At 44.5% G+C, this 24,530-nt stretch overlaps 1 protein-coding gene across 2 annotated transcripts in view; it reads right to left on the bottom strand.

The window, feature by feature from the left end:
• Window positions 1–208: 208 nt before the first annotated feature.
• The window catches only part of PTPN1 (protein tyrosine phosphatase non-receptor type 1), a 79,354-nt gene continuing 55,032 nt past the window's right edge, over window positions 209–24,530 (bottom strand). For both annotated transcript variants that reach the window (XM_073580598.1, XM_073580599.1), the window contains 7 exons: window positions 6,914–7,014; window positions 6,606–6,704; window positions 5,724–5,861; window positions 4,415–4,624; window positions 4,039–4,200; window positions 2,243–2,475; window positions 209–1,796 (listed from right to left, as the gene is read on the bottom strand). In XM_073580598.1, coding sequence (XP_073436699.1) covers window positions 1,595–1,796; window positions 2,243–2,475; window positions 4,039–4,200; window positions 4,415–4,624; window positions 5,724–5,861; window positions 6,606–6,704; window positions 6,914–7,014 — 1,145 coding nt within the window. In that variant the 3' untranslated portion in view covers window positions 209–1,594. The remainder of the gene's footprint in view (window positions 1,797–2,242; window positions 2,476–4,038; window positions 4,201–4,414; window positions 4,625–5,723; window positions 5,862–6,605; window positions 6,705–6,913; window positions 7,015–24,530) is intronic.

Here is a 24,530-nt window from a genome sequence, read left to right as displayed (position 1 = left end):
TTACACCCACCACTTCTAGCATTTGCAGCCCTATTAAATAACATTGGTATTAGCGCTGTCGGCTAGTTACTCGGACAGCACACATCACCCGTATGAAGCACTTGTCTGAATGAGCCCTTGAACAGATTGATATAGATGGGTCCAAATCACAATCAGGAAAACAACACTGGGACAGACCAGCCATAAACCACACGGGGGCACGGACAGATGGAAGGGGGGATATAACTTTATTGAATCAGCACATAAATCCATAACACATTCACGTGTCACAAGTGCATTTCTGTATTGCATTCGGTCTAAACAGTATTGTAAAGTTCACTAAACATCAACCCCCCCCATCTCCCATTTCCTCCCCTTCCAAATGGTGTTGGTTACACAACCCAACACATTGTACTGTGTATAAATGTAAAAGGCAAGAAAAAAAAAAAGCTTATACAGATGGATGACACAACAGCCATAAAGCGGACTGACACAGACCTTCGGACACTACTGTGGTGACAAGTGAAGCCCCCGTGCACACGGCTCAGTCCCAGCAAAGTGGTTTATTACTCCCCGAGCACCGATGGTGAGATCTAAGAACAGTCATGACCTGAAAGTCTGCTCTGCCGGCATAGAGACATTCTTTATTGTTAGCCGGTGAAACGCGTGGGAGGGTGGGGGGGCTAAAGAGATGGACTAGCACTCCGGTTCTGAGGCACCGTATGGTTGAAATGCTGGTATATATAACGTGCTGTAAGAGGAACGTGTGCATCAGTCAGGACCAATGGAGAGTATGACCAATGCAAGTCCAACGTGATACAAAACGGGGCAAGAAAAAATTTTTTTGGACTGCCCTGAGCAAAAACGTAAAAAAAAAAACCAAAAAAAACCCAGATGCTTCTCCTACAAAAAAAAAAAACAAACAAAAACATGGAAATGACATTGAAGCTTTTTGTAACAGAAACAATGAGGATAAGTGTCAGGCACAGCCCACAACAAGATAACCAAAACAAGAAAGAAGACAATCTATACAATGTCTCAGCTCCCCCCTCCCCCCTCAGATAGTCAAAATTCCTATTAATACAAATGACGCCTTCCGCTCCAAAAGAAAATTTAAAAAAGTACATTCCTCCAACGTGTTCTTTTCAGGATGCAGGGGAGGGGAGGGTGGCTTTTTGAGGGACGTTCATTATAAAGAAATCAACTGGTTCCATACACAAAAATAAAAAATTACAAGCGTTATCCAAATTGCTTGTGGTTCCGGTAAACCGATGCAAAAGGAAATAAAATACGTACTCCTTAAAAAAAAAAAAAAAAAACCCTGGCCAAAAAGAAACAACAATGTGTTGTCATGATTTTATTTCAAAAAGAAAAAAAAAAATATATATATAGAGATATATTTGGCATTATCTGTGTTTACTCCTGAATAGATGTAGAAATGCCCTGAGATGTGAGGAATCTCTCCGTGGGGCGTCAGGGCTCGGAGACACCATTAGTGCACTGCGACTCCAGCTGTAAAAGCTTCGCTCAGCTCCTCGTCCTCCTCATTTGGTTCCAAATACGTCTCACTTGCACCTGGGTGATGAAGTCGGATGCGGCCCGGGTCGAGCGTTCGTTAATGGTACCACACTCTGTAGCACAGGATCGCCCCCACGGTCAGCACTGTGAATACGCACACGTTTATTGCCCACGACTTCCATTCCTGGCTGCCGTTTCTGTCGTCTGTGTTGTCTGGTTTGGTCGTCTCGTCGGGGTTGGATGAAGAAGGGATCAGGTCGCCCAAGTTTCTCCTTCTAAGCTCAGTGTTGTGACAAAGGCTGTAAGAGAGATGGATGAGAAGAAAAATATGAGTAGAAAAATATGAGTAAAATGATAAATTAGCAAAGTCTGTCCAGGGTGACATGGTCGGCAACCAGTCATGTTTGACTGGCGCAAGTGCAGATGCACATGGTTTCAGCCATATTAGTAGCGCAGTCTGGCTGTCGCAGTGGCCAAAACCTCGCTAACCTTTCTCCAATAAATTAAAATTTGACACATCTGTATATCCAGTGATAAAAACTTCCAGAGGCCCATCCATTCACTTTGAGGGTTACTGACCCTTTAAAACAATCGATAGCTCAGGCATAGAAAACTGCACTGCACTTTTCTGATTTGGCTCATTGATTCCATCTCCAGGTGCAGTTCGGGAGACTGTGAGCGAAAAATCCACCTTAAAAATGTTGCCACACTGTGTCTGTTACCCACTTATTTTAGAGTCACCAACCTATCTGCTGGGGGCTGAGAGCCCAGGTGAGCTCTGCCATCTGGAATGCTCTCCTCCACCACGCTCACTGCTCGTTTTATAACCTCTTCCACAACCTGCTGGGAGAAGAACTCTTGTTGGTCATGCATCCGTCCATTCAGGGTCTCTGAGGTGCGCTTGGGGGGTCTGGGTGGAGGTGGGGTGTGTTCTGGAGGTGGGTCCATGTCTTCATTAGATAATTCTTTCCATTGTTCCTGCAGTAAATATAGAAGCCAATACCAATAGGAATTATACAAAATCAGCCTCCATTTACATAACATCCCACTATAACATAGGTATGAATTAAAAAGACAGCAGTTGCTGAAATCCTGAGTTACATCCTGTAATATACTCCAGAGCTGTACTCACTATTCTGCTGGTGGAGATACTGTGTACACCCATTACATTACTTATCCTGTACTGATCCTGAGTTACATCCTGTATTATACTCCAGAGCTGTACTCACTATTCTGCTGGTGGAGATACTGTGTACATACATTACTTATCCTGTACTGATCCTGAGTTACATCCTGTATTATACTCCAGAGCTGCACTCACTATTCTGCTGGTGGAGATACTGTGTACATACATTACATTACTTATCCTGAACTGATCCTGAGTTACATCCTGCATTATACCCCAGAGCTGCACTCACTATTCTGCTGGTGGAGTCACTGTGGACATACATTACTTATCCTGTACTGATCCTGAGTTACATCCTGTATTATACTCCAGAGCTGCACGCACTATTCTGCTGGTGCAGTCACTGTGGACATACATTACATTACTTATCCTGTACTGATCCTGAGTTACATCCTGTATTATACTCCAGAGCTGTGCTCACTATTCTGCTGGTGCAGTCACTATGTACATACATTAAATTACTTATCCTGTACTGATCTGGAGTTACATCCTGTATTATACTCCACAGCTGCACTCACTATTTTGCTGGTGCAGTCACTATCCTGTACTGATCCTGAGCTACATCCTGTATTATACTCCAGAGCTGCACGCACTATTCTGCTGGTGCAGTCACTGTGTACATACATTACAATATTCATTCTATACTGATCCTGAGTTACATCCTGTATTATACTCCAGAGCTGCACTCACTATTCTGCAGGTAGTTTCAAAACAGTCAGCAAGCTTGTGGGTGGAGAACTTAAAATGCAAGGAGAGGAGTTGCTGCAGTTCGTGTTTTAAAATGAAGATTTCAGGTGTGAATATGCCACTTTCTAGATGGCGAAAATAGCCAAAGTAAGTGAAGTGCAGATAATGATCAAGCAGCTACCGAAGGGTTACTCCAGCTCCGCTCACTTCAGCTTCATAAAGGAATGCGGTGCAGATGGCATGTCTACCAATACCGGCCACGTGTGTAATCGGCAGGTATCATGCGTGTGTTCTATTATATTACCTGATGATCACACGTCCCGGGTGGGCCAACCACACTAGCCTCCCGCAACGGAAGTGAGCTGACCGGAAAAAACCCTGCAAAAGGTGTGCAAGTTTCCATGATCTCCATGCCATAGAGAATAAATGGCGCAGCCGATCAGCATGCACACTGCCACTACTTCCATATGGGGAACAGAAGTGACTCTTTTTGGAGATCGGTGGGGTCTTCATCGCCTATACTGTGGATTGGTGATGACCTAGTACTGCTGTAAGGAGAAGTAACTGCATGTATTTAAGGGATGTGAGATTACATCTCTATGTGCATTATACAACTATACAGAAGTGTGCCATAAACAGCTCCCCAAATATTCACAGCGATTCCTGACCTGCACAGAAGAGTCCCCCATGATGAACTTGGCCCCCTCGATCACTGCCAGATAGGAGAACCGCAGCTGATCAGCCGTCTGGATGAGACCCATCCTGTACTTTCTCATTTCCAGTAAGACCTGTTTAATGTCCACCGATGACGGATCTTTCCTCTTATCCATCTACGGAGTTAAGAAAAAGAGTCCGATAGTTTGGGGTCTGTCCCCCCCAGTAGCCATTACATCATAATATGCCATGATGGGTGCCCCCGATACCAGAGCAGAAATAGGGGTCATCCATTACCAATCACGGCTTAGAAATGAGTGGGAAATTATCTTCTTAAACTCGGACTCCTAGACCCCCCTAACGTTCTATTTGGTTTGCGTTTCTACTCACCAGCAGCAAACAGGTGTCCACCAGACAGAAGGTGCCCGAGCGTCCGATGCCAGCGCTGCAGTGCACCACAATGGGCCCGTGCTCAGGGTTCAGGGATCCGGACTCTCGCACTTTAAACAAGAAGTTGAGGAATGACGCTGGAGACTCTGGGACCCCGAAGTCTGGCCACGTGGTATAATGAAAGTGCAGGATCTCCCTGGTCTCCTGTGTCTGCAAAAACAAAAAGATTGTGGCGGGTGAGCGAAGTGGGCCAGGAGTCCCGAGGGTGTGTCTCAAAACTAGCGGAGACAGCAGAGGGCAACCAATCAGATCACAGCTGTCAGAATAGCAGACGTCTAACTGGCATTCTGCACCAAGGGTTCTACATAAGGAAACATGGACGAGCCCTTTGAGTGCACGAGTTGGTGGACAGATCCTGTATACATAATATGGGATTGTTTTGCAGGATCTGACCTGGTCCACTCAGTGGGGGGTAAGGCCTCTTTCACACATCCGGTTTGTGTCATCCGGCACGATGCGGCGAAATTTTTAATAACCGGATCCAGCACCGGATCCGGTTTTGTCCCATAAGCTTTCATGGGCGCCGCATCGTGCCGGATGGTTATGCGTCGTGTCCGGTTGTTGCCGGACACGGCATAAATTAGCCGTCCGGCATCTGCAAAAACGTTCCCTGCAACGTTTTTTGTCAGCGCCGGACCGGCTTTTTCCACAGCGCATGCCCGGACTCTGTGAATGTTAACCCCACAAGTGCCCGGCGAGAGAGATCTCTCTCTGTCACCCGGACACTTGTGAGAGATCTCGCTCGCCGGGCACTTGTGGGGTTAACACTCACAGTGTCTGGGTGAGAGAGAGAGATCTCTCTGTGGGGTTAACCCCACAAGTGCCCGGCAAGAGAGAGAGATTCTCTTGCCTGGACACTAAGTGTTAACGCCCCATGTCTCTCTCTCTCCCCTCTCCTCTCCTCCCCTCTCCTATCCTCTCCTCCCCTCACCTCCCTTTCAGCAGCTGTCTCATTGGCTGCCTCTGTCCACCTCGTCCTGCGGCTCCTTTAATAATGTCCGAGCCGTATCGTCTCGCCGCACCCACATCCTGTGTCACGGCTGCAGGCCGGATCCGGCGGCCCGGCTTTTCGCCGCACGCCGCCGGACCCCACACACCGGATGTGTGAAAGTAGCCTAAGGGATGCTAGAGAATAACTGGATCATTATCATTTGTGGTCATTATCCTGCTTTCCATAGAACTAATACAAAAAAAATTGGAAAGCGGTGTCCCCCCACACCGTTCGCAGGTACATGTGCCCTCTACTTACACCAAGGTTCTCTAGCTGCAGCACTCGGATTGTGTAATAGGATTTGATGTCTTCGGAAAGCAGGGTTAATTTCAAGTTTGTGTCGTCAAATAACATAGGGCTGTCCTCCTTCTTCGGCCAGTACTGTGCACACTTTATCTACGGGAAAGAAGGGAAAAAAAAGGAAATAAAAAGGAATAAAGACGCCCGCAGAGAAGATGAAGACCACTGGTCAACTGCTCAAAGCCTATTCCATGTCTGCATGGAATAAAAATTGCTGGCTTAATGTTACGATTTTGGCGAGACCAGAAGACCAGGAAATGTGAATGGGGCCCTACAGACCCTGCCTTACAGATGTCGGGGGGTAGAAGAACTGGCACCATGAATTTATATGCCTTTTTGTCCTGGCTGATAAGCTGCTGGAGGTTGGAGGCATCTCTTGAGAACTTACTCCCCTTCCCCATTGACTTCTGGTCCACCTGAACGTGCCCGTGTGTTAGGGAGGGGGTCTTTAAACACTGTGTTCAAAAATATATGGGCCCCTTATGATGGGAGCTGTTACCGCCACTCTGGTTTGGCATAGGTTTAGTCTACTGTAGTAGATTTTGGCCAAATTGGTTGTCAGCTAGTTTCCCCACAGATAGTTGGTCACATCATTAGAGAAGATTCCTGGACTTCTCTATTTTCCAGGATTCCCCCTTTGTTAAGCTCGGACAGGTGTAGTCCGTCAGGGCAGAATAATATCCACAGTGTGTCTTATGACCATGAACTGCAGTCATCACACCCTCACTGGTGGTCACTGCACCCCTGTAACTCCTTTCCATTTATCAGGATCTAGCCCCAGGCTTGGTATTGGACTGGGGCTGAGCTGCACCTATAGACACGAAATTTAGTGACGCTCACCGATCCCTTCTCAATGACTCTGTTCAGCATGACAACCCCGATGCTCTTTTGCTCCCAAACCATCTCCCAGAAATGTCCACAGGTGTTGGGTAACGGTCCCTAAAAAAGACAAGCAGGAGTTAATATTCTGCATGGAGCAAACACTCCCAGGACTGAAGCTGTGGCCGAACCAGTGACATGTATCGGAGCGATTATCATGCAGTGCACCTATCACACCTGTCATGGCCCATGCAGGGGACAAGGCTCCCAGCATTCTTCTCCACCAGCGCACAGTGAGAGCAGTGGACGAGATGCAGGACAGCGCTCACCTGAGTCAGGATGTAGCTCCTCTGTGCCTCCTCCATCTTGATTAGACTGGAATTAATATAATCATTGTCTTCTCGATGCAGCTTTATCCGGCTGTGGTCAACTGCAAGAGAAATCCATAAGTCAGAATATGTCTGCAATCTCACCAATGGCGTCCTACTTGGCAAGTGCGGCCCCTCGGGCACCAAATAAAGGTAGCTTAGTTCTATGACAAACGTATCTAACTCTGCTTACATACATTTTGCAAGGTAAGAAATCTTTGAATCCAAGTCTGTTGAATATCTGCAAAATGTCAAAATACAAAACTCGAAAATGTATTTAATCTAGAAAGCTTAGATACACGTTACACAGTGGGATACGGAGCCAAACATCTTGGACACATTTTCATAGTTAGATACAGACTCAATAAATCAGACATAACAAGTTGGAGAAGACAAGGATACACTCACTGCAGAAAGTATCTCAATACTGGTTGTATCTAACCATGTGAACGTATCCAAGATGTCTGACTATACCCCAAGTATGTTAGATTCTTTTTTTTTTTGATCAAATAGATTTTTATTAGTCAGAATTCAAAATACAGTGTATGCAGTAAATCTTCCATAAAACAATAGATTTACAAAACTGAACACCCCTCCCTACCTCCCCCCATGTAGACAGCATATATAACATCATTTCTCTATATGATTCCTCTTACACCGTAATTTACCATTAGTCATTCTCTTTACCTATATTGTCGATCAAACCATACAAAACAGAAATGTTCCTATAGCCGGGTATTAAGGGTTTATCCACAACACCAACAATGTAAAATATAGCACATTCCCATCAGTTAACTGTACCATATTGTAGCCAGGGATTCCACAACTTCTCATAGGTTTTACAATTGCCTCTCCTCCAGCTGAATGATATACCGTATTTTTCCGACCATAAGACGCACTTTTTTCCCCCAAAATTTTAGGGGAAAGTGGGGGTTGCGTCTTATGGTCGCAATACACGGTACTAACCTGGTGGCTGGTGGCAGCGGGCGGGGCTCTGCGGTGGTGGCAGCGGGCGGCGCTCTGCGATGCAGTGGTGGCAGCGGGCTGTGCTCCGGTGCAGGGGCGGCGGCTCCGTCGGCATTTCTTTGCAGCCCAGAGGCCCCCGCACTTCCCTTGCTGGCCGCCGCCATGTTGCGGTGGCCTCCGGGGGCATGCCCCTGCCCCAGGACAGCTGCCCCAGCACAGCTGCCCCTGCCCCAGCACAGCTGCCCCTGCCCCAGCACAGCTGCCCCAGCCCCAGCACAGCTGCCCCAGCCCCAGCACAGCTGCCCCTACCCCAGCGCAGCTGCCCCAGCACAACCAACCTGCCCCAGCACAGAGCCGCCACCGCACGAGCCTGGACCACTGAATGACCCCTGTGACTACTTCTCCACCTGTGCCGGATCCCTTCCCAGGTAAGCTGAATTCGGACTGTAAGACGGACCCCTATTTGACACATTATTTTTTTTTCCCCTATTTTCCTACTGAAAATTGGGGTGCGTCTTACGGTCCGGTGCGTTTTATAGTCCGAAAAATACGGTAAGTCACCTGTTTCACAAACTCTCCCCCAGAAGGTGGTTCTTCCCTGATCCAGTACCTCGCAATCAGCTTTCTTGCTACATATAGCAGTCTGGCTATAGCAAGTTTTTCACTATTAACTATTCCAATTTCCTCCACATATCCCAGTAAGCAGACCAGTGGGTTTTTGGATATAACACATCCGTAAGCCCCTTCTATTCTGTTAACCCCTTCACCCCCAAGGGTGGTTTGCACGTTCATGACCGGGCCAATTTTTACAATTCTGACCACTGTACCTTTATGAGGTCATAACTCTGGAACGCTTCCATGGATCCCGGTGATTCTGACACTGTTTTCTCGTGACATATTGTACTTCATGCTAGTGGTAAAATTTCATTCAAATAACTTGCGTCTATTTTTGAGAAAGACGGAAATTTGGCAAAAATTTTGAAAATTTTGCACTTTTCCAACTTTGAATTTTTATGCCCTTAAATCACAGAGATACGGCACACAAAAAACTTGATAACTAACATTTCCCACATGTTTACTTTACATCAGCACAATTTTAGAAACAAAATTTTTTTTTGTTAGGAAGTTATAAGGGTTAAAAGTTGACCAGCGATTTCTCATTTTTACAACATCATTTTATTTTTAGGACCACATCACATTTGAAGCCACTTTGAGGGGTCTATATGATAGAAAATACCCAAAAGTGACACCATTCTAAAAACTGCACCCCTTAAGGTGCTCAAAACCACATTCAAGAAGTTTATTAACCCTTTAGGTGCGTCACAGGAATTTTTTTGAATATTTAAAAAAAATGAACATCTAACTTTTCTTCATAAAAAAAGTACTTCAGGTTCAATTTTTTTTATTTTACCAAGGGTAACAGGATAAATTGGACTGCAAAAGTTATTGTGCAATTTGTCCTGAGTACACTGATACCTGATATGTGGGGGGGGGGAACGACTGTTTCGGCACATGGCAGAGCTCAGAATGGAAGGAGCGCCGTTTGACTTTTTCAATGCAAAATTGGCTGGAATTCAGATTGGAAGCCATGTCACGTTTGGAGAGTCCCTGATGTACCTAATCAGTGGAAACCCCCTACAAGTGACCCCATTTTGGAAACTAGACCCCCCAAGGAACTTATCTAGATATGTGGTGAGAACTTTGAACCCCCATGGGCTTCACAGAAGTTTATAACGTACAGCGGTACAATTAAAAAATTATATTTTTTCCACAAAAATGATCTTTTCACCCTCAATTCTTATTTTTCCAAGGGTAATAGAACCCTAAAAGTTATTGTGCAATTTGTCCTGAGTACGCTGATACCCCACATGTGGGGGTAAACCACTATTTGGGCGCATGGCAGAGCTCGGAAGGGAAGCAGCGCCATTTGACATTTTTGGCTGGAATTGAGATCGGACACCATGTCGCGATTGGAAAACCCCTGATGTACCTAAACAGTGGAACCCCCTCACAAATGACACCATTTTGGAAACTAGACCCCCTAAGGAACTTATCTAGATGTGTGGTGAGCACTTTGAACCCCCCAGTGCTTCACAGACGTTTATAACGCCCGGGTGTGAAAATAAAAAATTTGTATTTTTTCCACAAACATGATCTTTTAGTCACCATTTTTTTATTTTCCCAAGGGTACCAGGAGAAATTGGACCCCAAAAGTTGTTTTCCAATTTGTCCTGAGTATGCCGATACCCCATATGTGGGAGAAAACTACTGTATGGGCAAACGTCGGGGCTCGGAAGGGAAGTAGTGACGTTTTGGAATGCAGACTTTGATAGAATGGTCTGCGGGTGTCATGTTGCCTTTGGAGAGCCCCTAATGTACCTAAACAGTGGAAACCCCCCACAAATGACACCATTTTGTAAACTAGACCCCCCACGGAACTTATCTAGATGTGTGGTGAGCACTTTGAACCCCCAAGTGCTTCACAGAAGTTTATAACACTCGGACGTGAAAATAAAAAAATCATTTTTTTCCACAAAAATGATATTTTTGCCCCCAATTTTTTATTTTCCTAAGGGTAACAGGAGAAATTGGACCCCAAAAATTGTTTTGCAATTTGTCCTGAGTAGGCTGATACCCTACATGTGGGGGAAAAACACTGTTTGAGCGCATGGCAGAGCTTGGAAGGGAAGGAGCACCATTTGACTTTTTCAACTCAGAATTGGCTGGAATTGAGATCAGATGCCATGTTGCATTTGGAGAGCCACTGATGTGCCCAAACAGTGGAAACCCCCAATTCTAACTCCAGCCCGAACCCCAACACACCCCTAACCCTAATCTCAGCCCTAACCCTACCCCTAACGGAAAAATGGAAATAAATACATTTTTCTTATTTTATTATTTTTCCCTAACTAAGGGGGTGATAACGGGGGGTTTGATTTACTATTTATGGCGGTTTTTATATTTGGCAGCTGTCGCACGCTAAAAGACGCTTTTTATTGTAAAAATAGTTTTTGCATCACCACATACTGAGAGCTATAATTTTTCCGTATTTTGACCCACCGAGTCATGTGAGGTTTTATTTTTTGCGGGACGAGTTGACGTCTTTATTGGTACCATTTTCGGGCACGTGACATTTTTTGATCGCTTTTTATTCCGATTTTTGGGACGCAGAATGAACAAAAACCAGCATTTCATGAATTTCTTTTGGGGGGGGGGGGTGCGTTTACACCGTTCCGCGTGCGGTAAAATTGATAAAGCAGTTTTATTCTTCGGGTCAGTACGGTTACAGCGATACCTCATTTAGGTCGTTTTTTTATGTTTTGTCGGTTTTATGCAATGAAAACTATTTTATATAAAAAATAATTATTTTTGCATCGCTTTATTCTGCGAGCTATAACTTTTTTATTTTTTCGCTGATGATGCTGTATGGCAGCTTGTTTTTTGCGGGACAAGATGATGTTTTCAGCGGTACCATGGATATTTATATGCGTCTTTTTGATCGCGCGTTTACACTTTTTGTTTGCCGGTATGATAATAAATCATTATTTTTTGCTTCGTTTTTTATTTTTATTTTTGAAGGGGTTCGCTAAAGGGGTTAACTAATGGGACAGTTTTATAGGGCGGGTCGTTACGGACGCGGCGATACCTAATATGTGTACTTCTATTGTTTTTGTTTTTTTTATTTCCAAAAAATGGATTTATTGAGGGAATATTTTTTTTTTTCCTAATTTATTTGGCGATTTTTTTTTTAAATTATTTTAACACTTTTTTTTATTTTTTTTTAACTTTATTAAAAATAGTCCCAGGTGGGACATCACTGTCCTGTGACAGATCGCTGATCTGTCACATCACAGATCACTGTGACAGATCAGCGATCTGTCACAGGCAGTGCAGAAGGCTTCCTCATGCCTGCGCTTTGCAGGCACTGAGGAAGCCAGCTTCCTGCAGGCCCCCGAAGGCCCCCGTCGCCATCTTGGATTCGGGGGCCTGCAGGAAAGGAGCCCCCCGCAGCAGCGCTGCACATTGCGCTGCCGTGGGGGGCTCAGGGAAGCACGGAGGGAGCCCCCTCCCTGCCGATGCTTCCCTTTAACCCCCGGTACACCGTGATCATGTTTGATCGCGGCGTGCAAGGGGTTAACGTGTCGGGGGCGGTCCGTGACCGCCCCTGACACATTGTGCCGGGTGTCAGCTGTGATAATCAGCTGACACCTGGCTGCGATCAGCGGTGCTCACCACGTGGGCGCCGCTGATCGCTGAGACATACTATCCTGTCCATGGGCATAGGGGCCCAGGTCCCATGGACGGGAGAGTACGTCGGATGGCAGGTAGGGGTTAACCCCTTCACCCCCAAGGGTGGTTTGCACGTTCACGACCGGGCCAATTTTTACAATTCTGACCACTGTACCTTTATGAGGTAATAACTCTGAAACGCTTCCATGGATCCCGGTGATTCTGACATTGTTTTCTCGTGACATATTGTACTTCATGTTAGTGGTAAAATTTCATTCATATAACTTGCGTTTATTTGTGAAAAAAACGGAAATTTTGCGAAAATTTCGCAATTTTCCAACTTTGAATTTTTATGCCCTTAAATCACAGAGATACGGCACACAAAAAACTTAATAAGTAACATTTCCCACATGTTTACTTTACATCAGCACAATTTTGGAACCAAAATTTTTTTTTTGTTAGGAAGTTATAAGGGTTAAAAGTTGACCAGCGAGTTCTCATTTTTACAACACCATTTTATTTTTACGGACCACATCACATTTGAAGCCATTTTGAGGGGTCTATATGATTGAAAATACCCAAAAGTGACATCATTCTAAAAACTGCACCCATCAAGGTGCTCAAAACCACATTCAAGAAGTTTATTAACCCTTCAGGTGCTTCACAGGAATATTTTGAATATTTAAAAAAAAAATGAACATTTAACTTTTTTTTCACAAAAAAAATAATTTAGGTTCAATTTTTTTTATTTTACCAAGGGTAAAAGGAGAAATTGGACTGGAAAAGTTATTGTGCAATTTGTCCTGAGTACGCTGATACCTGATATGTGGGGGGAACCACTGTTTCGGGGTATGGCAGAGCTCAGAAGGGAAGGAGCACCGTTTGGCTGGAATTCTGATCGGACGCCATGTCACGTTTGGAGAGCCCCTGATGTACCTAAACAGTGGAAACCCCCCACAAGTGACCCCATTTTGGAAACTAGACCCCCCAAGGAACTTATCTAGATGTGTAGTGGGAACTTTGAACCCACAAGGGCTTCACAGAAGTTTATAACGTACAGCAGTACAATTAAAAAATCATATTTTTTCCACAAAAATGATCTTTTCACCCCCAACTTTTATTTTCCCAAGGGTAACAGGACCCTAAAAGTTATTGTGCAATTTGTCCTGAGTACGCTGATACCCCACATGTGGGGGTAAACCACTATTTGGGAGCATGGCAAAGCTCGGAAGGGAAACAGCGCCATTTGACTTTTTTGGCTGGAATTGAGATCGGACACCATGTCGCGTTTGGAAAGCCCCTGATGTACCAAAACAGTGGATTCCCCCCACAAGTGACCCCATTTTGGAAACTAGACCCCCTAAGGAACTTATCTAGATGTGTGGTGAGCAGTTTGAACCCCCAGTGCTTCACAGAAGTTTATAACGCCCGGGCGTGAAAATAAAAAAATCATATTTTTTTCACACAAAAATGATATTTTTGACCCCGATTTTTTATTTTCCTAAGGGCAACAGGAGAAATAGGACCCCAAAAGTTGTTTTGCAATTTGTCCTGAGTAGGCTGATACCCCATATGTGTGGGTAAAACACTGTGCGCATTACAGAGCTTGGAAGGGAAGTAGCACCATTTGACTTTTTCAACGCAGAATTGGCTGGAATTTAGATCAGATGCCATGTTGCATTTGGAGAGCACCTGATGTGCCCAAACAGTGGAAACCCCCCAATTCTAACTCCAACCCTAACCCCAACACACCCCTAACCCTAATCTCAGCCCTAACCCTATCCCCAACCCTAGCCCTAACGGGAAAATGGAAATAAACACATTTTTTTAATTTATTATTTTTCCCTAACTAAGGGGGTGATAACTGGGGGTTTGATTTACTATTTATGGTGGTTTTTATTTTTGGCAGCTGTCATACGCTAAAGTTTTTGCATCACCACATATTGAGAGCTATAATTTTTCCGTATTTTGACCCACTGAGTCATGCGAGGTCTTATTTTTTGCGGAACAAGTTGACGTTTTTATTGGTATCATGTTCGGGCACGTGACATCTTTTGATCGCTTTTTATTCCGATTTTTGAGACGCAGAATGAACAAAAACCAGCGTTTCATGAATTTCTTTTGGGTGGTGCGTTTACACCGTTCTGCGTGCGGTAAAATTGATAAAGCAGTTTTATTCTTCGGGTCAGTACGGTTACAGCGATACCTCATTTATGTCATTTTTTTATGCTTTGTCGTTTTTATGCAATAAAAACAATTTTATATAAAAAATATTTATTTTTGCATCGCTTTATTCTGCGAGCTATAACTTTTTTATTTTTTCTCTGATGTTCCTGTGTGGCGGCTCGTTTTTTTTGCGGGACAAGATGACGTTTTCAGCGGTACCATGGATATTTATATGCGTCTTTTTGATCGCACGTTATTGCACTTTTTGTTCGGTGGTATGATAATAAATCATTATTTTTTGCTTAGTTTTTTTATTTTTATTTTTTAAGGGGTTCGCTAAAGGGCTTAACTAATGGGACAGTTTTATAGGGCAGGTCGTTACGGACGCGGCGATACCAAATATGTGTACTTTTATTGTATTGTTTTTTTTTATTTCCAAAAAATGAATTTATTAGGGAATATTTTTTTTTTTTTTTTATTTATTTAGCGATTTTTTTAAAATTATTTTTACACTTTTTTTTTTTAACTTTATTAGGTTGTCCCAGGGGGGTCATCACTGTCCTGTGACAGATCGCTGATCTGTCACATCACAGATCACTGTGACAGATCAGCAATCTGTTACAGGCAGTGCAGAAGGCTTCCTCATGCCTGCGCTTTGCAGGCACTGAGGAAGCCAGCTCCCTGCAGGCCCCCGAAGGTCCCCGTCGCCATCTTGGATCCGGGGGCCTGCAGGGAAAGAGCCCCCGGCAGCAGCGCTGCACATTGTGCTGCTGTGGGGGGCTCAGGGAAGCACGAAGGGAGCCCCTTCCCTGCCGATGCTTCCCTTTAACCCCCGGTACACCGCGATCGTGTTTGATCGTGGCGTGCAAGGGGTTAACGTGTCAGGGGCGGTCCGTGTGATAATCAGCTGACACCCGGCCGCGATCAGCGGCGCTCACCACGTGGGCGCCACTGATCGCGCTAGACGTACTATCCCGTCCATGGGCATAGTGGCCCGGGTTCCCATGGACGGGATAGTACGTCTGATGTCAGAAAGGGGTTAATGAAACAAACCCAGAACGTGGATAGCCTGGGACAAGTCCACATCATATGAAGGATTCCGGCATCAGACCCCCCACATCTTGGACAGTCAGAGTTGTCTCTCAGCCCCATTTTAACCAATGTTAGATTCTTTAAAAGGTATCAGGCTGTCAGAGTCAGATACAGATAACTCCCACGCACCCCCTACCAGCGGAGGCCCACGCGCCCCCTACCAGCGGAGGCCCACGCGCCCCCTACCAGCGGAGGCCCACGCGCCCCCTACCAGAGGAGGCCCACGCGTCAGCTTACTCAATAATTACTTGCTATTACTGAGTCTGTATCCAACCATGGAAACATATCTAAGATTTTTGACCAACAGTCAGATTCTGCAACTTGCATCAAAGTTGGATACCAAAATGATTTTCTGCAGAAAGTATCTAACTTCCTGTATCTAGGCGGAGTTTGTACTCTCTGTGAATTGTCTGAAAAAATGTATCCGAGTCAGACTTTTTGGGTTAGATACAGACTAAATACCTTCTGCAGACCAAGATTACATTAAAGAAAAAGGAAACAATACAAAATGTGTATTTTCTGTAGCAGAAATCGTCAGCCTCCCTGTGGATTTGTTGCTTGCTCTACCACAGGTCAGCACAAGCTAAAAAACAGTAAGGGTATGTGCACACTTTGCGGTTTCTGCTGCGTTTCCGCAGCGTTTTTGGCTCTGCAGAAACGCAGCAGATTCTGCTGCGTTGTACAGTACCTTTATTTCCTATGGAAATAAAAAAAAAAGCTGTGCACATGCTGCGTTTTTTTTCGCGCGGTTTTGCTGCGGTTTTCAAAACGCAGCATGTCAATTGTTTGGTGCAGAAACGTTGCAGTTTTACACCTCATCCATTATGAGGTGTAAAACTGCAGGGAAAAACCGCAGGTCTTTGTCCTGCGGATTTACCTGCGGTTTTCTCTACAAAATCCGCAGAGACAAAAAACTGTGTGTACACTTACCCTAAAGGTTCCACAGGAAATATTTCCACAGTGGCGCCAAAAGTATGCACTAAAAATTTACTATGCACATTTAACGGGGTTTCAATCCGTGGTGGTATCTACACCAAAATAATGTCATCTGAACATACCCCAAAGTGTTAATATCTACCTCTGCTACATGTATCCGATCACGAAAACTTTGATACAAGTTGCAGAACTAAAAACAAATGCAGTTAAATAAAGAGTCCGAAATCTTGGATATAGTCACACAATTAGATACGGACCCTATAAATGTATCTAAGCCTTGAGCCTATCAGTTTGCTCCATCACATACTGTATATATTCTGCCTGGATTTGCAGAAGTGTTCAGTTTTTAATCTTAATTTTCATCGCTCAAAATAACTAAAGGAAATCTGCAGAATGTGGTTAATAACAATTCCACAGAAATCTCCACTGGTAAAAGTCATCACAGGCCTCGTGTGAAGCAATAATTGGCCTGAGATCAGCGGATCTGCTGCCCCGGGGGCACGGAGGTGAGTCGCAGGGGCAGAAATTCTACATTTATCAGCTTATGTAAAAACTCATAGTACCAGCGCAGCAGTGGGACTACAACTCCCAACAAGTCCAAAGTGATAGAGATCATTCAACACAGATGACTGTGGCGCAGACTCGTCGCCGGTAAATCATACACTTGGGGCAGACACTAGTCGCCTCTTCATGTCTTCGTTTCATCGCATGCGGAGAGCGATAAAGAGCCAGAAAAACCACTCAGAAAGATTAGGAAGCTGCACCCCTGCAATGTCCTCACAGCTGAGGCTCTGTTACAATGCATCAGGGCAGGCAATAAGCATCCAGGACAGAAGAGGTGTATTGTCTACACTGATAACATGTAATGAACTGAACAGGAAGATGCAGGGCTGATGTAGATAATGAAAAAGGTTTCCATTCAACAATTGCAAGCAGAGATTAAAACCGGAAATTTGGCAAAACTTTTCTATAGTGTAATCTGTCAACCACTACTCTGCTGCCATGACTATGAGGACACAGCATCGCGATAGTGCCACAGTCACATGGTGTGACGCACGCGTACCCCACGTCAGAGGGCGCACGCGCGCAGGGTCATGTCATTGTTTGTTCAAACGTGTTCAGACGTGTTGGATTATATGGTCAGTGGGTGTTCATGGCTGACGCTAGGTGAACCCTGTGGTGGGGGAGGAGTGAAGAATGGAAGAAGCAGGGCCGCGATTCACCAGTAATACATCAGGGAGAACGGTTGTCAGGAAAAGGAAGGACTAAGTCCGCATGGGATGTAAATTGAGCAACCGCTGCAAAATCTGCATGAGTAACAGCAAATTCTTCATGGCTTCTGCTACAAATCTGAGTGATAAAATCCTCGCTAAAAGTCTTTTTACACTAAGGAAAAAAAATAAATAAATAAGCTGCTATTCTGCCTGGTGTGAACCTTGCCCAAAGTTCCGGCTCAGCTCAGGCATCCACTAGCACCACTGTAGTTTACACTGGCTCACCAAGACTGGCATTTTCCATAAGGCTATGTGCACACACTGCAGATTCACCTGTGGGTTTTTCCACGCGGATTCGCAGGTAAAGTGACCTGCGATTTCCTGCGGATTGGCCTGTGGGTTTCCCCTGCGGTTTGACACCTGGACAATGGAACGGGTGCCAAACCGCTGCGGAATCCGCAAAATGAACTGACATGCTGCAGTTTGCAAACCGCAGCAAAACAGCGCAGAAAAAAACGCAGCATGGGCACAGCGGTTTTGAAAACCCATAGGATAACATGGTACTGTACCATGTCTGCAGAAATACTGCGGATCCCCAGCAGAATCCACAGCGTGCACACACCCCAAAGGTTGTGCTGGAGTAAGATGTGCCAAAGTCGTTACGTGCGCTACTCCAAGAAATATATGTCAGCTAGAGAAAGTACATTCCTGTCGTCACTTCTTGGTGGCGTAAACTACAGCAAATTTGCTGACTGCACTTGGCCGTGTCACCTCCCGGCTAAGCGGTGCCACATTTTGAAATAAGCCAGCAAAGATGCCCAGCACTGGAGTAAAAACTACGCGTTACACAAACAAAAGTGACATTTCAAACAGTTTTTGCACCAAAATCTCTTTGATGAATCTCAGCCTATTTCTTCTGGTTTTAGAACTGATCCAGTAAGTTATAAAAGGCTCATCCGTTATTAATAAAGCTCTATCTTTGGATAATGAACATTTCCCATCAATTTCTGCTTAATGTTTATGAATGGAAACTTTTACTGCTTACATCCAGGGGATACACACCCCTTACAGACCTAAGCTAAATTTAAGTTGGCAGACTATGGTTCCTAGGAACACTCAGGTCCCGATAATTAGGCAGCATAAACAAGCTGGTGATAACTCAACGAACAAGCAAAATGCTTATTTAAAAATCAGTGTTCTCGGCAGGACATAGTCCTGGTTACGAATACACACACACACACAGCTCTGGCAAAAATTAAGAGACCACTGCACAGTTTTATAAAAATCAGCTTCTCTACATGTCTGACAGCCATTCCATTCCAGTGTCAAATGAATTCCAACCAGAGTACACCTCATTCTACTTAGGCTAAGTGCACACGTACCGGAACTCTCGCGGAAATTACCGCGAGAATTCCGGAATTCCATTCCGTGGGAAAATCGCATTTTAAATTCCCGCGATTTTCCCGCAGAAAAACTAGCATTTTGCAAGCGTAATTAGCTTGCAAAATGCTAGCGTTTTCCAAGCGATCTGTAGCATCGCTTGGAGAACTGATTGACAGGTTGGTCACACTCGTCAAACATAGTGTTTGACAAGTGTGACCAACTTTTTACTACTGAGGCCGCCTATGCAGCATCAGTAGTAAAAGATAGAATGTAAAAAAAAAATAAAAAATGGTGTGTTATTCTTACCTTCCGACGTCTCTCGCATCCGTTCCCAGTAATCCTTTGCGAAAATGCCCGCCATGACGTCCGTTCTCGCGGTCATTCGCGATGACGTCGCGCGAATGACCGCGAGACTTCGCGATCCCGCGAGAACGGACGCCATCGCGGGCATTTTCGCAAAGGATTACTGGGAACGGAAGCGTGGAGAGAGGCGGGAAGGTTGCACGGGACGCCGGAAGGTAAGACTAACAATATTTTTTATTTTAAATTCTATTTTTTTACAGGTATATGGTACCCAAAGCCCGGAGGACAGTCTCCTCTCCTCCGGACCGTGGGTACCATCCGCAATTGTTCTGCTTACTTTCCGCATGGTGTGCACAGCCACATGCGGGAAGTAAGCGGAACAATGCATTCCTATGGGTGCGGGATCGCCGCGATTCCGCAAATTAATGAACATGCTGCGTTTTTTACCGCGAAGCGATTCCGCCGCGGTAAAAACCGCAGCATTAGCACAGCATTGCGGAATCCCATAGGAATGCATGGGATGCTTATTTTTTCGCGTTTTCGCTGCAAAATCGCGCGGTTAAAACCGCCGCGGAAACGCGAAAAAAACGCCACGTGTGAACTCAGCCTTAATGTGCTTCTGATTAGATGATCACCTGAACCAAATCTTATTTAACGAAGGAAAGTATAAAAACCCTGCTGTGGTGTTCACAATCATCTTGCAATAGGACAAGCTGGATGGCAAAACAAGTGCTAGTAATATCCCAATAATAATAATAATAATAGGAATGAAAAAATAACTTGACCATGCCAAAGGAGTTGAAAAGTCTTGAGTGAGGAAAAGAAGGGCTCAATTCTGGCTTTACTAGCAGAGGGATACAGTGAGCGTCATGTTGCCTCCATCCTTAAAATTTCTAAGACGGCAGTCTATTACAACAAGGTCAATGAGGACAAATTGGGGACAACAAAGCTACAGACCAGCTGAGGTTGAAAACGATTCTCCACTGACCAGGGTGACTGTCATCTTATTCGAATGTCACTCAGCAACCGCAGGATGACATCAAGTGACCTACAAAAGGAATGGCAAATGGCAGCTATGGTGAAGTGCATGGCAAGAAGTTAGTAACAAGCTCCTAGAGGCAAGGCTCAAGTCATGTAAAGCTAGAAAAAAGTCTTTCATCAATGAGAAGCAAAGGAGAGCCAGGCTGAAGATTGCCAAAGACCATAAGGATTGGACCATAGAGGACTGGAGTAAGGTAATCTTCTTTGATGAGTCTAATTTTCAGCTTTGCCCAACACCTGGTCGTCTAATGGTTAGACGAAGACCTAGAGAGGCGTACAAGCCACAGTGTCTTGCACCCACTGTGAAATTTGGTGGAGGATCAGTGATGTTCTGGGGATGCTTCAACAAGGCTGGAATTACGAAGCACATATGAATCAAGCCGCATACAAGGTTATCCTGGAAAAACAGTTGATTCCTTCTGCTCAGGCAATGTTCCCCAACTCTGAGGACTGGTTTTTCCAGTAGGACAATGCACCGTACCACACAGCTAGGTCAGTGTGTGGATGAAGGACCACCACATCAAATCCCTGTCATGGCCAGCCCAATCTCCAGACCTGAACCCCAACGAAAACCTCTGGAATGTAATCAAGAGAAAGTTGGATAGTCACAAGCCATCAAACAAAGAACTGCTTAAATTTTTGTACTAGGATTGGCATAAGGTCACCCAAAACCAGTGTGAAAGACTGGTGGAAATCATGCCAAGACGCATGAAAGCCGTGATTAGAAATCAAGGTTATTCCACATTCTCATTTTCTGAAAATATAAAATTTAGTGCTTGGAAATTCGAAGACATGTTGTCAGCAGTTTATAGAATAAAAGAGCAGTTTACATTTCACTCAAAAAATATACCTACTATAAAGAGAAAAATCAGACAAACTGAAAACTTTGCAGTGGTCTCTTCATTTTTGCCAGAGCTGGCTGGAGATTATATATATATATATATATATATACACACACACACATATATATATATATACATACACACATACATACATATACACACACAGTATATACAGTGCAGACCAAAAGTTTGGACACACCTCATTCAAAGAGTTTTCTTTATTTTCATTGAAAATTGTAGATTCACTCTGAAGGCATCAAAACTATGAATTAACACATGTGGAATTATATAATTAACAAAAAGTGTGAAACAACTGAAAATATGTCTTATATTCTAGGTTCTTCAAAGTAGCCACCTTTTGCTTTGATTACTGCTTTGCACACTCTTGGCATTCTCTTGATGAGCTTCAAGAGGTAGTCACCAGGAATGGTCTTCTAACAGTCTTGAAGGAGTTCCCAGAGATGCTTAGCACTTGTTGGCCATTTTGCCTTCACTCTGCGGTCCAGCTCACTCCAAACCATCTCGATTGGGTTCAGGTCTGGTGACTGTGGAGGCCAGGTCATCTGGCGTAGCGCCCCATCACTCTCCTTCTTGGTAAAATAGCCCTTATGTTTGGGGCCATTGTCCTGTTGAAAAATAAATGATGGTCCAACTAAACGCAAACCGGATGGAATAGCATGCCGCTGCAAGATGCTGTGGTAGCCATGCTGGTTCAGTATGCCTTCAATTTTGAATAAATCCCCAACAGTGTCACCAGCAAAGCACCCCCACACCATCATACCTCCTCCCCCTTGCTTCATGGTGGGAACCAGGCATGTAGAGTCCATCGGTTCACTTTTTCTGCATCGCACAAAGACACGGTGGTTGGAACCAAAGATCTCAAATTTGGACTCATCAGACCAAAAGCACAGATTTCCACTGGTCTAATGTCCACTCCTTGTGTTCTTTAGCCCAAACAAGTCTCTTCTGCTTGTTGCCTGTCCTTAGCAGTGGTTTCCTACCAGCTATTTTACCATGAAGGCCTGTTGCACAAAGTCTCCTCTTAACAGCTGTTGTAGAGATGTGTCTGCTGCTAGAACTCTGTGTGGCATTGACCTGGTCTCTAATCTGACCTGCTGTTAACCTGCGATTTCTGAGGCTGGTGACTTGGATGAACTTATCCTCCGCAGCAGAGGTGACTCTTGGTCTTCCTTTCCTGGCGCGGTCCTCATGTGAGCCAGTTTCTTTGTAGCGTTTGATGGTTTTTGCCACTGCACTTGGAGACACTTTCAAAGTTTTCCCAATTTTTCGGACTGACTGACGTTCATTTCTTAAAGTAATGATGGCCACTCGTTTTTCTTTACTTAGCTGCTTTTTTCTTGCCATAATACAAATTCTATCAGTCTATTCAGTAGGACTATCAGCTGTGTATACACCAGACTTCTGCACAACACAACTGATGGTCCCAACCCCATTTATAAGGCAAGAAATCCCACTTACTAAACCTGACAGGGCACACCTGTGAAGTGAAAACCATTTCCGGTGACTACCTCTTGAAGCTCATCAAGAGAATGCCAAGAGTGTGCAAAGCAATAATCAAAGCAAAAGGTGGCTACTTTGAAGAACCTAGAATATAAGACATATTTTCAGTTGTTTCACTTTTTTTTGTTAATCATATAACTCCAAATGTGCTAATTCATAGTTTTGATGCCTTCCGAGTAAATCTACAATTTTCATAGTCATGAAAATAAAGAAAACACTTTGAATGAGAAGGTGTGTCCAAACTTTTGGTCTGTACTGTATATACACATACATAAAGTATATACACATATACACACACACACATACATAGACAAGGCAAGAGAACCTGGATCTGATGAAATTCTACTATAACAGCAGACCAAATGAGAGAGAATATATGAAGCGTACGAGGAAACTCTGGATGGATACAAGACCTGCATGTCCACTGACTGAGAAACAACTAGTCACCCAGCCTTTCAATACCATAAAGAGAAAGCTACTATCACAACTTGAGATGAATCAATTGCACTGCTTAAGACCTGGAAGAACATGTGCAACCCCCTGAAGATCCTGACCCAACTAGAGAGCACTGCAGCTGATCTGAAATAGAAGATCTTAGATAAACTAAGTACCATCAATACCAGAGATCAACTGCCAAGGCCCAGCAAAGAAACATCACCAGACAGTAGGCTAGAAGATGCCAATAGAACACTTGCATCAATACCTTCCACCACCATAACTCAAACTAATAAACTGATCTATGCTACTGCCTCCGCAATCCTGGAAATGCTTGGCTATACAACCCGCAAGAACAACAGAAGTATGTGCCCCCCCTTGGAAAAGAAGGCTGGAGACAAAAATCAAGGTGACACAAAGGGAAGTCTGCCAACTAACAGAAATGTAGAAAGGTGTAAAGATAAAGAATAACACCAAGCTGGACAAGTACAAAGACCTGACCCCAGCTGAAGCCCTAGAGACTGCTAAGCAAAGGCTTGAGACTAGGGAGAGACACTAGAGAAGCTGAGGCCAAGAAGATAAATGCCCTGTTCTGCAAAGAACCATCCAAAGTTTACTCCTAACTACAGAACAGCACAGAGGCAGCAACTCCACCCATAGCAAAGACTGAACAATACTGGAGAAACATGGGAGAAGGAAAAAAAACACACAACACCAGTGAATGTGGCTGCAATGAAACACAGCAACCAGCTAGAGCAAGAACCAGTCACAATTACAGAAGCAGACATCCAACAGCGGGTCAGGTACATGAAGAGCTGGACAGCAAGTGGTCCAGACATGATCCACACCTACTGGCTAAAGAAATTAACAGCGGTACATGAACGCATGGCAAAGCAGAAGAACCAACTTCTAGAAGAAGGTCACCATTCCAGCTTGGCTAACACAAGGTAGAACAGTGCTGATCTGAACAGTTCCATCCAACTACCGCCCAATAACCTGGAAACTCCTGTCAGGCATCATAACTACAGAACCTTATGAACTAGTACATGAATCCAGCTCAGAAAGGCATTGTGACCGATACCAGAGGCTCTAAGCACCAGCTCCTAGTATAGAGGAGTTGCTCAAAACTCAAGATCCAGACAGACCAATCTCAGCACAGCCTGTATTGACTACAGGAAAACCTATGACTCAAAGCCACACACATGGCTCTGTGAATGCTTGGCTCTCTCTACAATGTCAATGGAGAACAACATTGGAAGTCAACTCAAGACACACAAGTGATCATCAAATGCAGCGTATACCAAGGTGATGCACTGTCCCCATTGATGTTCTGCATAGACTTGAACCTCCTCAGTCAGATAATTAGAGAGTCTGGCTATGGATACAAGTTTAAGAGTGGAAGCACCATCAGCCATCTCCTCTACATGGCGGACATCAAGCTGTATGCGA

Source organism: Dendrobates tinctorius, unplaced genomic scaffold, assembly GCF_039654945.1.
Source record: "Dendrobates tinctorius isolate UK_male_01 unplaced genomic scaffold, ASM3965494v1 ptg000065l, whole genome shotgun sequence".
Taxonomy (NCBI): Eukaryota; Metazoa; Chordata; class Amphibia; order Anura; family Dendrobatidae; genus Dendrobates; species Dendrobates tinctorius.
This window is presented reverse-complemented; position numbering and strand designations above follow the sequence as displayed.